The following is a 16,740-nucleotide window of genomic DNA, read 5'->3' on the forward strand; positions in this document are numbered from 1 at the left end:
AGAAACACTGTACACATACTGCTACCTGAGAGCACCTCACTTGGCACATAGGAACGGGAAAAGTCTGCTGAATCTGTTGAGCCTGCTCTGCCACTCAGTATGATCGTAGTTAATCCTCTATCTCAATGCCACTTCTCCTGTACTACCTTCAAATCTGTTGGTGTCATTAGTCTTCAGAAACATATCAGTTTCTGCATTGAACATGCTCAATGCTTGAGTTTACACAGCTTCCGGAGTACAGATTTACAAAAATGCACCCTCCTCTAAGTGAAGAAATTCCCCCTCATCCATATCCTGAATGGCTTCCCCCTTATTTTGAAACCACTGTCCCTGGGTCAAGACTTACCACCTGTAGGGATTATACTGTCAACATCCATCCTGTAAGAATTTTGTAGGTTTCAGTTAAACTCTAGAGAAATAAAGGCCCCTCATAAAACCTTCCAAGCAATTCCCCCACTGAACCTCCATTACACTCCCTTTTAAGGCAGGTATATCCTTCCTTCGATAAGGAGACCAAAACTGAGTGGTTCAGTTGCCTCTCTGATGAAGGGTCTAGGCCCGAAACGTCAGCTTTTGTGCTCCTGAGATGCTGCTTGGCCTGCTGTGTTCATCCAGCCTCACATTTTATTATCTGAGTGGTTCAGTTTACTGGATGACTCTACTAAGCCAATACTGGTCTTCTGTTCTCAGGAATTGATCCACAGGAGAGAAAGCCAGAACAGACTCTTATCAGGAATGGAAGGAAGAAAGTTTGAGAACCACTATTCACAATCCCATTCAGTCCCAGAATGGCTGTCAGCCAATACAGTAGTTTTGCAGTGCTGTCATTTCTGTAACATAGGAAATATGCCCCCTCAGCAACGTGATAAGTATCAGATCATTTTGATTTTAGTGATAGTGATAAATGGACACAGATTGGTCCCAGGACATCAGGGAGAACGCCATTATTCCTTGAGGTAGTGACCATTAACATTAATCCAAGAGGAAAGGCATGGCAACACAGTGTGGAGTTGGATGAACACTGCAGGTCAGGCAGCATCAGAGGAGCAGGAAAGGTGACGCTTTGGGTTGGGACCCTTCTTCAGAACTGGAGAGGGGGAAGGGAGTTTGGAAATAAATAAAGGGAGGAGGGATGGGGCCAGAGGGAAGGTAGGTGGGAATGGTGATAGGTGGGGATTGGTCACTGGGAAGGATGGGGTGGATAGGTGGGAAAGAAGATGGACGATTCCTACTACCCCCTATCTACATCCACCCATCACCATCCTCCCTACCTTCCCTCCGGCCACACTCCTCCTCCCTCTACTTATTTCCCAGCTCCCTTCCCCCTCCCCAGTTCTGAAGATGGGTCCCAACCCGAAACGTTGACTTGCCTGCTCTTCTGATGATGCCTGACCTGCTGTGCTCCTCCAGCTCCACACTGTGTGGTCTCTGCAGTTCTAGCTATCTCCAGGAAAGGTGTGGCCTCAGTTTAACGTTGTATTCAATTCACAGTGTCTCTGAAGGTGCGGCACACCTTCAGTGTTCTGCTGGGACAGTCAGCCTGGATTGCTGGCTCGAGTCATGAGAATGGGGTTCAAGGCCACAAGCTAATGACTGTAGAGAAGAGCTTTCCTCCTCTGAAGTACAGCTATGTTTCTTTCTGAATTACAATCACTCATGGACTGATGGCTCTTGAGAACTTATAAATGTGCTTTATCTTTTTATAGAGGAGAGTTGAAATGCGTTCAGAAATGAGTAGCAGATTCTTATTTTAACAAGTTGTAGTTTCCTCTGTTGAAAGAAAACTTGTCAGTGAAATGTATCCGTTTCCTGGTGAAAACTTAGCAGAACTTCCCCTTTGCTTGCCAAGCTCCACCTCCCCCCATGTTGATGCTAATATGGGGCAGAATTTATTGCTCTTAATTTCTGTTACTATATAATACTCTGTTTCTTCTGACCCACCCTAAACTAACTTATATTTTGTGAGTCACCTTCGCTGTAAGTTCAGCGTCACCAGTTAAAACATTTAATGTGGTTACTGGGGCTGGGGAAGGGGCAGTCCTGCGCATTTCCCTTTATTCATTTAACTTTTCAAATATTATAAAAGGTGGGTATTTTAATCTGACTCAAATCATGCTTTCTTCAAGTCAGATTGGTAACAAGCTTTCTTATACCACTAACAACAGACTGGATCAAATATTAAGATCATGTCACTTTGAATCTTCCCTCCCCTGATTCCCAAATTCTCTCCTAGAATATAGAACACACAACAGTAAACCACTGGAACAGGCTCTTCAGCCCATCATGTCAGTGCACAACATGGTGCCATTCTAAACTAATCCCATCTACCTGCACATGGTCCATGTCCCTCTCCTGTCTGACTCTTCACATGTCTATCTAGCAGTGTATTCCAGGCACCAACCACACACTCTTTTTAAAAAAAAAACTTTCCTCAAACATGTCCTTTAAACCTTCCCTTCTCACCTTAAACTTATACTCCCTAGTATTAAGCATTTCCTCCCTGGGGTAAAAAGACCCTAACTATACTCTGTATCCATGCCTCTCATGATTTCATGTACTTCAGTCAGGTCACCCCTCAGCCTCCAACACTCTAGCAAAAACAATCCAAGTTTGTCCAAGCTCTGTTTGAAGCTAATACACTCCAATCCAGGCAACATCCTGTTAAATCTCTTCTGCACCCTCTCCAAAGTCTCCACATTCTTCTTTACAGTGTGGAGACCAGGTGCACAGAACTGCACTCATTCTCGAGGAAATAGCTTCTCTCCAATTCAATTAATCACTTCAGATTGGTCCACTTTAATTTTTTACCACTGAGGGAAGACAAACCTACTCTGTGCAGCTTAGTGTTATTGATTCATACTTGCAGTCATGGATCATTCTGGTGAATTTGCTCAGCTCCATCTCCAGGGATCTTATCACCTTTCTGAGGATGCAGGGCCCAGAAATTGAACCTGATAGGGTCTGTCCCGACCTCTATACCAATGGGATTATCACTTCCACCTGTTTGTAGTCTAGCCCACTTGTGTTAAAGACCATAAGTTCAAAATTATACTTTTTGATCAGAATTGCAGCATGCCAGGGTCCTGCTATGTAAGGAGGAAATTGTTGAAAAAGTGGGTATCTACACCCCCAAAAAGATAGAAGACCAAGGGATGATTTGATTGAGGCTCTCAGGATTTTGCAAGGAATTTATAGTGTCAAGAAGTATTTTGCACTGGGTCTGGAATCAAGGGCAATGAAATAAAACCTTAAAATCAAGGGCCAGTTCGAAAACGTTTAGTCACGCAATGGGTAGTAAGACTGTGGACCTCTACCCTACAAAGAAAGCTCAATTAATAATTTTAAGTTGGAGATGGATGGATTTTTGCTGGACAAAGCAGTTGAGGAATAGGGTCAAGGCATACAGATGGAGTTGGGATAGATCTTGGCAAAGGTTACTATGAATAGTTAGCATTGTCATTGTCCCAACTTTCTGTGTGTTCATGAACTGGTCTAACATTACGAAGTGTGCCCTTTGAATGACCATGGCTTTGTTTGTCAACAGGCAGTAAAAGCTATTGAAAAATTTGGTGGCTGTACAGAAGATCTGCTGTTGAAGTACAGCAAGAAAATTGTAGGTGAGTACAGGGTTTAAATGTCAGGGTTGAAATGAGGGGGAGGTGATTGCCGAGTGGTATGGTTGCTGGACTGTTAATCCAGAAACCTAGGTAATGTTCTGGGGACACAACTTCAAATCAGCAGATGGTGGAATTTGAATTCAATGCAAAAAATATGGAATTAAGAGTCTACTCTTGACCATGAATAGTGTGTAGACATTGTGGCCTAATGGTATTATTGTTAAACTATTAATCCAGAAACTCAGCTAATGTTCTAGGGACCCTGGTTCAAATCCAGCCATGGCAAATAGTGGAATTCCTCGTGCGGTTTCTGCTGGGTGTTCCAGTTTCTTCCCACAGTCCACAGATGTGCAAGCTAGGTGGATTGGCCGTGCTAAATTGCTCATATTGTTCAGGGATGTGTAGATTAGGTGGGGTAGAGGGAAAAAGGGTAGGGGGGAATGGGTCTGAGTGGGATGCTCTTTGGAGGGTCAGTGTGGACTTGTTGCCTGTAGGGCAGGTTTTCACGCTGTAGGGATTCTATGATAAGTTGCACGGACATTGTGTTAAAAAGAAAGATTGATATAGTATCCTTCCATAAGGTTTCCATTTTATCTTTGCTGATAGGTAGCATTCCACCAGCACTGACCATTCAAAAGTCCACCTGCTCCCTCAGTACTCTCCTTCTGACAGTGCAGTGATCCCTCTGCAATGACCCTCCGGTGATTTGATTTATTGTGGTCACGTGTACCTAAGTATAGTGAAAAGTTTTGTTTTGTGAGTGGTACAGGCAGATCACAGCAAACAATGACATACAGATCATAGAGCACTTAGAGCGAGGCATACAAGGTCATATCTGCACAGTAGTTGCATAACGCAAGATCAACATTATTTGAAGTTAGAGAAGTCCATTCAGTGGTCTGATAACAGCAGGGAAAAAGCTGTTCTTGAACCTGTTGGTGCAGCATATGTTCAAGCTTCTTTGTCTTCTGCCTGACAGAAAAGGTTGTAGTAGAGCATTACCAGGGTGGGAGAGGTCTTTGATGTTGCTAGCCTTTCTGCAGCAAAGGGATGTATAAGTGGAGTCCGTGGGTGGAAGGTTGGCCTCTGTGATGGCCTGAGCTGCGTACACAACCTTCTGTAGTTTCTTACCGTCCTGGGCAGAGCAGTTTGCGTACCAGGCCATTATGCACCCCGGAGAGTTCATCTGTAAAGATTGGTCCTTATGGACATGCCACGTTTCCTAAGCTGCTTGAGGAAGGAGAGGTGTTGTTGTGCCTTCTTGACCATCGCGTTTACGTGAGAGGTTCAGGACAGATTGTTGGTTTTAGCCATTCCTGGGATCTTGATGCTCTGAACCCTCTGCACCTCAGCTCCATTGATCTAGGCAGGGGCGTGTTCTCCTCCTTTCTTTCTGACATGTGCGGCGCTCCCTTATGCTATCTGGGAGCGTCAGCTTGGACTATCTACCCAAGTCTTTAACATGAGGCTTGAGCGCCAACCTCGGACTGAACAGGAAGAATGTCAGCGATTTACAAATGGTTAAAAGCCGTCTCTCTGCAGAGCATATTTGGTGTCCCTTCAGTTGTTCCTAACACTCTGTGGTTTTGTGTGTTTTTGCAGACGAACAGTTCCTGCTGAAAAGGGTAGCAGACAGCGCCATTGACCTGTACGCCATGGTGGTTGTTCTGTCCCGGTAAGGACTTTGCACAGAAGATGCACTTGATTCACATGTTCATGGTTTCGTTTCTGCAAACATTGTGCATGACATGAAATACAGGCACCATTTGCAACTATTGCTGAATTCTAGGATGGTGAGAAGTAAATTTGGTGTGAATCCTATGCTTGGAATTTGCTTCGAAAAGCCTCATGATGAGCATCTCTTCATTCAGACAGGTGGAACAAATGGGCTTCTTTGGCAACCTGGGCTTTCAAATTCTTTCTATGATTAGCATTTTCTCAGAGTTTGCAACAACAATATTACATCTTTCATGTCATTATTGATCCAAGGCATTTCAAAGGTATATTATGAAACAGAGCTATGTCATTATGTGGAGAATATTGGATTAACTGACAGAAGATTTGATCAAAGAGGTGAGTTTTAAGGAGCATGTCAAAAGGACGAAAGTGAGATGCAGAGATAGAGAGGTGTAAGGAGCTGTGAGTAATTCCGGAACAGGGGGCCCCGAGCAACTGTAGGTATAGGCACCAGTGGGTGGAACAATTCAGATCGGGGGAGCTTGAGAGACCGCTGAGATGGCCGCACAGACCTTCGAGAATTATTAGTCTGGAGAAGGTAACAGAGGCAGGGAGAACAATGCAATGGAGGATTTTGGAAACAATGACAAGAAACAGAGAACACAGGGGTGCAAGTCATCACATGGGCAGCAGACATTTGGATGCCATCAAGTCTACAGAGTTGACCATAAGACATAGGAGCAGATGATGTGTCAGGCCATCAAGTCTGCTCCACCATTCAGTGAGATCATGGTTGATCTGATAACCCTCAGCTCCGCTTTCTTGCTTTTTTTTTTCCTCAGCGCCCTTACAGATTAAAACAGTCTAAGGGCTCAGCGATGACGATCCACTTGTTTCACATTTTGTTGCTTCCCTATTTGCAAATGTCGTACATGCCTGAAATATACTGAATGACCCAACCTCAACATCCCTCTGCGGTAAAGAATTCCACAGATTTACTACTGTCTCAAAGAAATTCCTCCTTATCTCTGTTTTAAATATGTGACTCCTTAATCTGAGATTTTGTCTTCTGGTCGTAGACTCTTCTATGAAGGGAAATAACCTGTCCAGACACACACTGTCAAGTACTGTAAGAATCTGACATAACAAGGTGTAGAGCTGGATGAACACAGCCGGACAAGCAGCATCAGAGGACCCTTGGGTCCAGACCCAAAGCGTCAGCTTTCCTGTTCCTCTGGTGCTGTGTTCATCCAGCTCCACACCTTGTTATCTCAGATTCTCCAGCATCAGCAGTTCCTAATATCACTGCAAGAATCTTGTATGTTTCAATAAGGTCCCCTCTCATTTTTCTAAACTCTGATGAGTATGAGCCCAACCTACTCAACCTCTCCTCATAAGACAGTCTGTGCATACCCAGGATCAGCCGAGTGATCCTTCGCTGGATGTCTCCAATGCCGTTTATCTTTCCTTGGACAAGGGACCTAAACGCTTTCCAGTATTCCAGCTGAGTTCTGACTCATTCCTCATATTGTTTGAGGAAGACCTCCCTATTTTAATACTCAATTCCTTTTAATTTGTATTCCCTATTACCTTCTGAACTTAAATATTAGCTTTTCTTTATATGCATTGTCTCCCAAATCCCTCTGTGCTGTGGATTTCTGCAGTCTTTCTGCATATATAAATAAAATGTTGGACTGCTGTATTCTTCCCACCAAAGAGCATAATCTCACTTTTCCCACATAATATTCCATGTGCCACGTTTTTGCTGCTCACTTGACCTGTCTATATCCCTCTGCAGACACTTTGTGTCATTCTCACCACTTGCTTCTTACCCAATCTTGTGACTTCCACAAACTTGGTGATAGTACCTTGCCATTCTTCATCCAGGTCATTTATATATGTTGTAAATAATAGAATATGGAAGAGCAAAAAGAGGTCTGTAGCAATATGTATGCCTAGAGGTAGCAAAGGCAAGAATATAGATTGCAAATGACAGGAATTAAGACAACATGCATTGCTCAACAATATTTGCTGTACCAGGGCAGGCCAGCAGTGAAGAAATGTTCTAGATCAGACAGTAAACCAAAACCCCATTTGCTCCCTGTAATTGATGGAAAAGAATGGCAGGACAGCTCATCCCAGTTGTCTCAATTTATGATTCAACCAATATTGTTTTACTTTTCTGGGATCATATTTTATGCATCTTGGTTGCCTTTTAGTTTCATTTACCCATGCGACGTGGGCATTGCTGGTTGGCCCAGCATTTATTTCCCCCACCTCTCGCCTCCCTTGAGAAGGTGGCAGTGAGCTGTCTTCTTGAGCTCCTGCAGTCCAACTGCTGTAGGTTTCCTGGTATTGCGACAGTTCCTGTACTTCAAAACTGTTTCATGGTCAAAAGTACTTTGGGATGTCTTGAGGTGGTGAAAGGGCTGGAGAAATGGACGTCTTTTTGCGCTCAGCTTCTCAATGCATTTTTTTGTGTTTTGTGTTCTGCACCAGCTGTCAGATGAAACCTGATTGCCGTGTGAAGGTGTCACAATGGAAATAGACCCTTCTTTCCTTTCCAACCACCTCCTCTGTGCCAGATTGTCCGCAGCACTCCCTCCCACACATCACCAGTTTACCCTGTGGTTTACAACTTACTGAGTGGAATTTTTTTTTTAAAGAAGACAATGCAACTTCAATCTACTTCAAAGACTCTGTTTTTTCAAACTGTTTTCTCTACTTGGAGTTTCCATCAGTGGAATCTTGGCCTTTTTTATATTTTAAGCAGTGAACCCATTGTAATGTCCAAGACTGAGAGAAAATGTGTACGAGAATGATTACAGGGATGAGGAGCTTCATTTCACGTGAGGAGATTGTAGAAGCTGGGATTGTTCTCTATAGAGCAAAGACAGTTAGGGGAAAGACTTAATTGAAGTATTCAGAGTGTTGGGAGATTCTGCTAACAGTAAATAAAAGAATCTATTTCCACAGTCAGTGAATGTTGAATTGATTAGACTGAGAGGATCAAGTGCAGCGGGGCACAGCTGTGTACATCAGAAGATCAGGCAAAGATGGGCTTAATTCGGAGAAGTACCCACAGAACTTTCTGGTTAATAGGAAGGTTTAGTTAGAAAGTCTACCTGGTATATGGAGCTGTTACTTACTGCACTAGACAAACGGGGTTCTACATTTGAACGTATGAATTGGAACCGGGAGTAATCCATTCAGCCCTTTGAGTCTTCTCTGCTTTTCGCTAATATCAAGGGTAATCTGGTTGTGGCCTCGTCGTCTTATTCCTGCCTGGCCCTGATAACCTTCACCTCCCTTGTTCAACAAGAATCTATCTACCTTTGCCTTAAAAATAACTAGAAAATTAAACATTGTTCTACTGTAAGTAAATTGTTAAAAGTCCACAATGGGATTAAGAGTGCTGGGTTTGTGGAGAAAATGAGTTCTTTCTTGTTCCTAGTTTATATTCTAACATGTCAGTAGGGATTGAAATATTAAAACTGAGTAGAGTATTGGCAGTGTGAATACTGTGGAACTATATCCTGTTGTGTGTTACCAGTGAGAAAATGGTTTTGTTTTTTGTCTGAGTGTTCAATAGCAAGAAAAGTTGTTTGTAAGAAAAGGCTGTCTGCATAGGTCACAATCGATGTGCGGCCAGCTTGAGTTCAGCGTATATCTGGGATCACCTCAGAGGCCCTCGTTGGAAAACCTCTGCTTACTGTGTGTCAATAAGTCAGGGAGACCTTGTGTATGCAGATCTGATCAGTCAGCCTCCAAAATGGAGACGAGACGGAGATGTCTGGAAACAGATTAGTGTTAACCCCCTGCTGAGCCACTAAATTGCAGGAAGGACATACCTGCTCAGGAATGGGTGCAATGCAGATTCACTCGAATGACAATAGGTTTCAATTAGGAGGGCAGGTTTACATAGATTCGAGGGGGAGGCAGTGCCTTGTGGTGGTATTGCTGTTAATCGCGAGACCCAGATAATGTTTGAGACCTAGGTTTGAATCCCATCATGACAGATAGTGGAATTTGAATTCAACTTTTAAAAAATGCTGATTGTCAGAAAAACCCATCTGCTTCACTAATGCCCTTTAGGGAAGGAAACTGCCATCACTGGCCCACATGAGACTCTTAACTGCCCCCTGGCCAATTAGGGATGGGCAATAAATGCTGCCTAGCCAGCAATGCCCTCATTCCATTAATGAATTTTAAAGAAGTGTAGAAAATTAAGGGGCGGTCAAATCAAGGTGCTTAGGATGATTAAGGGGTTTTAAAGGTTCGGTGAAATTTTCCTTCCAGTGAGGGTGGCAGGATGTGCTAGTCATGAGGGTCTGGAACAAGGGGGCAAAAACTTGAAATTGAAACCAGGCCCAAATCAGGAAACATTTCCTGTCACAAAGGCGAGTGGAAAGCTGGACTTTTCACCCCTAAAGAAAAAAGCTGTTTAGACTGGGACAGAAAATGTCAATGCTAAGATTGGTGTATTTTTGTTGGGTAAGGGGGTTAACAGTTGCAGAACTGTAGTGGTTAGGTAAAGTTATTCTACAGATCTAACTGTATGGTGTACCAGGTTAAAGGGGCTGATTGGCTTCTTCTGTCACTGTGAACGGTCTCTATCTGAAATGTTAACCTGTCTATTCCCTACCTAACTGTTTGCTTCTGTTCTGCTTGGTTTCTCAGTATCTTTGTAAACTGTTGTCTATTTGGTGACTTACAGGGCTTCCTGTTCTCTGAACCAAGGCCATGCAACTGCTCAACATGAGAAATTGCTGTGTGACACCTGGTGCAGTGAGGTTGGTGCTATCATTTGTGTCCAGTCAGAACTACCTTTTGCAGATGGAGCTATCACCCCTACCTTTGTCACCTTCAAACTCGACCATTCTAGTGCTCCCCTGGCCAGCCTTCCTCCATTCAGTCAGATCATGGCTGACATGTATCTTAACATGAAAGCTGGTGGAATTTAAATTCAGTCAATGAATCTGGAATGGAAAACTGGTTTTCGTGATTGTAACCAGGACGACTGTCACTGATTGTTCTGAAAACCCTGAGGTTTACTAATGTCAAGGAAGGAAATCTGCGATCCAAATCGGTTTCAGCCTACGTGTGACTCCAGACCCAGAGCTATGTGGTTGACTCTTAACTGTCCTCTGGAATAGCTGAGCAAGCCACTCAGTTCAAGGGCAGTTAGGAATGGGCGAAGCCAGTGACGATATCAATTCCTGAAAGAATAAAGGAAAAATACCATTAAAAATCTGCCAGTTCTCACTTTGCATTTTCCAGCTTTTTTGAATGGAGGTGGTTTCAGATTTCTACTTCCCTTTCCTTGAAGAAATGCTTCCTGACATCACCTCCTGAATGGCCTGCCTCCCAGTTGAAGGTTCTGCCCCCTTGTTCTGCACACCCCAACATCAGAAGTCATAGTTTCTCTCTATCAACCTGATCAAATCTGTTAATCATTTTAAACATAATAAAATGTGAGGCTGGATGAACACATCATTTTAAACACATCATTTAGCACATCGCTTAATCTTTTACACCCAAGGGAATACCGAGCTGACTAAGTGAAGCTGTTGTATTTGGTATGAAATGACTATGTACATATATTCTGTTAGTAAATAGTGATTTGCATGGTTTTATTTCTAGGCATATGCTCGCATTATGGACAATCTGAATGCCCTCACTTCCAGCTCTGCCAAGCAGACCTTCAAGAACATGCGCACTATCTCTGCAGCAGTGGTGAGCAATGGTGGCACCGTGACTCCTCATCCCTTGGGATTTTAAGAAAGGGAACCAGTGTGCCTTCCCAGATCAGAATATAAATCCACAGCCAGATCTACTCTGATTCGAACACTTCAGTCTTTAAAAATTGGAAGGTTTAATTACTGAACCTGATCTCCCCTCCCCATTTCAGACTGGGACTGCCGTGATTGGTGGTCTTGTAGTTTTGAATCCTGGAAAGGTTTTTAAAACCAATGTCCTATATGAATCACATAATCCTTGCACTTGTTAATATTATCACTAGGGCGTTATTTAATAACAGCCTGCTTTAGGGCAGACAGTAGCATTGTGGTAATGTAACTGTACTAGTAATCCAGAGGCCCAGGCTAATGCCCTGGGGACGTTGGTTCAAGTCCCACCAAGACAGCTGGGAAATTTAAATTTAATCAGTAAATCTGGAATTAAACGTCGGTCACAGTGTGGTGACCGTGATAACCATCATCAGTGATCACAAAGCGTATCAATATCCTTCAGGGAGGATATCCACTGTTCTTACCCGGTCTGGCCTACGTGACTGCAGAACCAGAGAAATGTGGTTTACTCCTAACTGCTCTGAGATCCGGGATAAACAACTATTGTTTGGGTTAGTAACACTGACACCCCTTTTTTAAAAATGAAGGAAAATGTGGTACTGGGTACAGTACTGATAGAAGTCTGGTTACATTATCCTGACGATGTTCAATGGGGACAGTGTAGAGGGAGCTTTGCTCTGTATCTAGCCCTGTGCTGTCCCTGCCTGGGAGTGTTTGATGGGGGACATTGTAGAGGGAACTTTACCCTGTATCTAACCCTGTGCTGTCCCTGCCCCTGGGAGGGTTCAATGGGAACTTTTAATGGTGCCTGACATTAATGAATGTCCTTACAACCACTAGACAGGGAGAAGTTGTAAGGTTGTGTCAGAAGCTTCAGTGGGTTCAACTTCAGTATGTTGTGGCTGCTGTTGTTTGAAACTTTACCTGCAGCTTGATTCCACAGAATGTGTGGGCACCTCCTTTTTTAAAAAAAAAAGTCATTTAGCTTAAGGTGGCAAGTCCGGCGTTCATTGTCCATTCTCAGTTGCCGTAGTTGGCAGTGCCATTTCAATGCAAAGTCCCGATAGTGTCTTGTATCTTTGTCAGAAGTTTACAGCGATTAGAATCATAGTATACTTCTCACCTGAACAATGCAGGCTTAACGTTGGCCAGTTTAAATCAGAAAACTAAAGACAATTGAGTTGAAAGCTGATGTAGCAACAAATCAACAACTTGAACTGCAGAAATCTTTTTTTAAAACTTGGGTACTTCCTGTTCCGCAAGTCTGAGTGTGCTGAGTGTGATCTGAGAGGAATAACTGGTGCCAGAGCACACAGCAAGGCCTACCTGAAGGAGCCTCATTGTTCTGCATTTTTATTGGTGTTTTCATTCACTTTCTGTACTGCTCCATGAACTGTAGCCCATCAGCCAAAACCAGAAATGGTGACTCCTAGCTTCGTGGGTCACGAGCAGCCTCCCAGCCTTCTGCCCGCAGAAGGTGCTGGTGGCTGGAGCTTGTTAACAGTATTCACTCAGTATCCCCGACCGAAACAGGCTGGATCACCGTTGCTGGCAGAAGCTTAAATCAAGCACATCCTGCTCATGTAACTCGCACACAGGCTCTGCTTCCACAGTTTTATGAACTGATAGATTCATAACTACTGTGTAAACTGGAAGCCATACAGTTATAAACCAGGTAGCATGTGATTATTATTGGGGTGCCTAAGATTGTGGTTTTGAGAGAGGAGTTCAGCTAGTATGTAAATTCATATGAACCTTCGTAGAGAGATGTTGATAGGGAGTAAAGCAGGAAACAATTGTCCATCCTGTTCCCTCTTCATCGGACTGAACTGCAGAGCATTGCCTGTTTGCCCAGGGAGCCATTAGTCTTTTTTGTGGTAAGATGTAAAATGTCAACCAGAATTCAGATTTCTAACAGTCAGCACATTAATGCAGAAGAGTCTTTTGTAAGATAATCAGGCAAAGAAACACAGGACTATTCTGTCATTCTGGAAGCTGTTTGTAGTTTTAAAAGAATCAAAAGCTTATTATCCTATGCTTTTTGAGTGCTCTTTGACACTCTGTAAATTTTATTGCCTCGATTTATCTTTTGATGGTTCCCAAAACCTGAAACATGGGGTCAGAAGGGAAGCTCCCTTCAGATTAGGGTTAATTAATGCAAGTGCCCCTGCCCAAGTAACATTCTTCATACATACCTCCCTGTCTGTATCATATTGCAGCCTCTCAGCCTGGCATGTCAATGCTGGACACAGCTCAGCTTGTGCACATGAGACTGTGTCTGTCACTGGACAACTTCATAAGGACAAGGGGAGACTTACTCAGTCCAGCAAGCCTGTCCTGTCATTCAGTGAAATCATGGTTGATTTGTCTCCTAACTTGTCTTGGCTCCATGTCTAGCAAAAATTAGTTCATTGCAAATTAAAATTATTGAGCCAGCACCCACTGATTCTCAGGGAAAGATGAGATTAGGTTCCCTACAGCGTGGAAACAGGCCCTTCGGCCCAACAAGTCCACACCGCCCCTTGCAGCATCCCACCCAGATACATCCCCCTATAACCCATACACCCCTGAACACTACAAGCAATTTAGCACGGCCGATCCACCTAGCCTGCACATCTTTGGACTGTGGGAGGAAACCGGAGCACCCGGAGGAAACCCACACAGACACGGGGAGAATGTGCAAACCCCACACAGCCAGTCGCCTGAGACTGGAATTGAACCTGGGTCCCTGGCGCTGTGAGGCTGCAGTGCTAACCCCTGAGCCACCATGCCGCCTCAAAACACTTTTCTCTCCACACTTCTACCAACCTTTGTGCAACGAAGTGCTTCCTAACTTCTCTCCAGAATTGCCTGGCTCTGATCTGTCTTCCCTCGCCAACAGAAATGACTCCCTCTTTCTAACCTATCTGGAATTTTTTCAAAATGCTGAAACCTTAGTCAAATCACCTTCCAACCTTCTGCATTCCAGGGAATAAAAGAGTTTGTGTAATCTCTCCTCATTATCTAATCATCGGACAAATGAAGGGATTTTCTTGTCTGTGAGGTAAGATCAAGGAGTTGTGAAACTTTAAAGTGTTAAGACAGGCACAGTGGGCCAAATGGCCTCCTGTGTGGTCTGTGATTCTGTGGTCACGGAATTCAAAGCCGAAGCACAGAATCTGTATAGAGCAATCATTGGTATCAACCATCAAGCTGGTGTTCGAGATAATGGGAACAGCAGACGCTGGAGAAGCCGAGATAACCAAGTGTGGAGCTGGGTGAACACAGCAGGCCAAGCAGCATCTCAGGAGCACAAAAGCTGACGTTTCGGGCCTAGACCCTTCATCAGAAAAAGGGGATGGGAAGAGGGTTCTGGAATAAATAGGGAGGAAGGGAGGGGCAGACAGAAGATGAATAGAGGAGAAGATAGGTGGAGAGGAAACAGACAAGTTAAAGAGGTGGAGATGGAGCCAGTAGAGGTGAGTGTAGGTGAGGAGCTAGGGAGGAGATGGGTCAGTCTGGGGAGCATGGACTAGTCAAGGGGGTGGGATGAGGTCAGTAGGTAGGAAATGGGTTGAGGTGGGAGGAGGTTAGGGAGTTGGGGATGAGCTGGGCTGGTTTTGGGATGCGGTGGGGGAAGGGGAGATTTTGAAGCTGGTGAAATCCACATTGATTCCATTGGGCTGCAGGGTTCCCAAGCGGAATATGAGTTGCTGTTCCTGCAACCTTCTGGTGGCATCACTGTGGCACTGCAGGAGGCCCGGGATGGACATGTCGTCTAAGGAATGGGAGGGGGAGTTAAAATGGTTCGCGACTGGGATGTGCAGTTGTTTATTGCGAACCGAGCGGAGGTGTTCTGTAAAGCCTCCGCTTGGTTTCCCCAATGTAGAGGAGGGTACAGCGGATGCAGTACACCACATTGGAAGATGTGCAGGTGATGTATTAGCAGCTTGATGTGTTAGAGTTCCCTGGTGGCAGTGAGCCTCCCTTTTTTGCCAGACAGTGAGGCCATTTCTAAATTCACCTTACATCCTCCCATCACTGTGAATCAGAAGCACCTTGTACTGCTTACTGTTGTCACAATGTGGCCTCAGCACATTCCCCGAGCAATAGAACTACACCTGTATCAGAGAGAGTAGGAACTGCAGATGCTGGAGAATCTGAGACAACAAGGTGTGGAGCTGGATGAATGCAGCAGGCCAAGCAGCATCAGAGGAGCAGAAAGGCTACAAGGTGTAGAGCTGGATGAACACAGCAGGCTGTACACCTTGTACTGATGCTGAATGGCCTGCTGTGTTCATCCAGCTCCACACCTTGTTATCTCAGAACTACACCTGTGTTCATCGTTCATAATATCAATTCAGCATGTACTCTCAATTGTGTACTTGTGTGGGAGTGAGTACACTTGGGTGAATTAAGAATTGCAGAAACCTCACGATTATCTCTGTAATAATGTACCTGCCATTTCTCTGTAGTAGATGTTATTCTGGATGCTTTTGATTTTTATTCAAAGAAAGTAGCTTCCAATAAAATTGCTTTCTCTGCAAGTCGTGTTAATCTGTGATGTTCAAAATGTATCCTACTCAGCAACACACTAATTTTTAAAACAAAAGTTTTCTAGCCATGACTGCCACACTATTTCAGTCCATGGTGTGGTATACAGTCACGGCATTATTTCAATATTCCTTTGATTTTTATTTTTTCTCCTTTCCTACTTCCCGAGTCTGGCGCTGTTGTGAAGTCTTATTCCGAATTTAAGTGAGCCTGGGTCATTCGTAGTTTATATCTTTCAGAGAAGTTCCTTTCAGGTTGCCGGTTGGTACACTTGCCAGTGATTTGCCAGCGAGCTTGTCTGCTATCACTTTTTGTGGATACTGGATGTTCTTTCTACACAGTTACACCAAGGAGAAGAATCCAGAGCAGAGAATGCAGTTGTTGTCTGCACACATGGCAAAACTCAGCAGAACAGACACCAAAACTTCAGAGTTCTTTAGTTGCTGAGTCATATCACATCTCATTAAGACTGTGTCTGCTGGTATCCATAATCAGAGGGATAAGGATTTAGGGTGTTTGGCCACAAAAAAACCAGAGGCAACATGAGGGAAGGTAAATTAGAGTTGCCAGTTGGACTCTGTGTGACATATGCTGGATCTGCTCAGGGCCCTGTGTTTTTGCAGATAAAAAGAACATTTTCATTTTCACACACTGCACCTGTTTCAGTTCAACAAAATAAGTGACAGCCACTTGCTGGTTCATTTTTCAGGTCAGAGCACTAACCAATTACAGTCAAACTTCCTGGTTTAAAACTTAAACAAAGCCTGGCAGTAAACTGTCAGACATAATTAATTGGTACATTCGCCAGGACAACGCATTTAACAATCTCCGTTTCACTTTCCAACAAGCCAGCACTTTCCTCTCATGCAGTATAAAAGTCTGTTCCCTGCCCTGGAATTGGTATTCTTGCAAATTGTCCTGATGTGTGAAAGATTAAAAGCTTTGACAATTTTTTCTCCAGCAGTACTTGGGTGGGTGGAATATTATGAGGCAAGCTTGGAAAAGAAATTGTTGAAACAATTTTAGGATTATGGGCGAAGGTGGGGCACTTATAGAGCTTTGTCAATGCGGCTAAGAACAAGCATGATGGGCTCAATGCTGCT

The 16,740-nt window shown here is 43.9% G+C and overlaps 1 protein-coding gene across 3 annotated transcripts in view; it reads left to right on the forward strand.

Moving 5' to 3' along the window:
• Window positions 1-15,630, forward strand: part of LOC125448702 (very long-chain specific acyl-CoA dehydrogenase, mitochondrial-like) — a 78,098-nt gene extending 62,468 nt beyond the window's left edge. For all 3 annotated transcript variants that reach the window (XM_059642717.1, XM_059642718.1, XM_059642719.1), the window contains 4 exons: window positions 3,545-3,617; window positions 5,220-5,292; window positions 10,012-10,087; window positions 10,938-15,630. In XM_059642717.1, coding sequence (XP_059498700.1) covers window positions 3,545-3,617; window positions 5,220-5,292; window positions 10,012-10,087; window positions 10,938-11,075 — 360 coding nt within the window. In that variant the 3' untranslated portion in view covers window positions 11,076-15,630. The remainder of the gene's footprint in view (window positions 1-3,544; window positions 3,618-5,219; window positions 5,293-10,011; window positions 10,088-10,937) is intronic.
• The last annotated feature ends 1,110 nt before the right edge of the window (window positions 15,631-16,740 follow it).

This window comes from Stegostoma tigrinum, chromosome 45, assembly GCF_030684315.1.
Source record: "Stegostoma tigrinum isolate sSteTig4 chromosome 45, sSteTig4.hap1, whole genome shotgun sequence".
Lineage (NCBI taxonomy): Eukaryota > Metazoa > Chordata > Chondrichthyes > Orectolobiformes > Stegostomatidae > Stegostoma > Stegostoma tigrinum.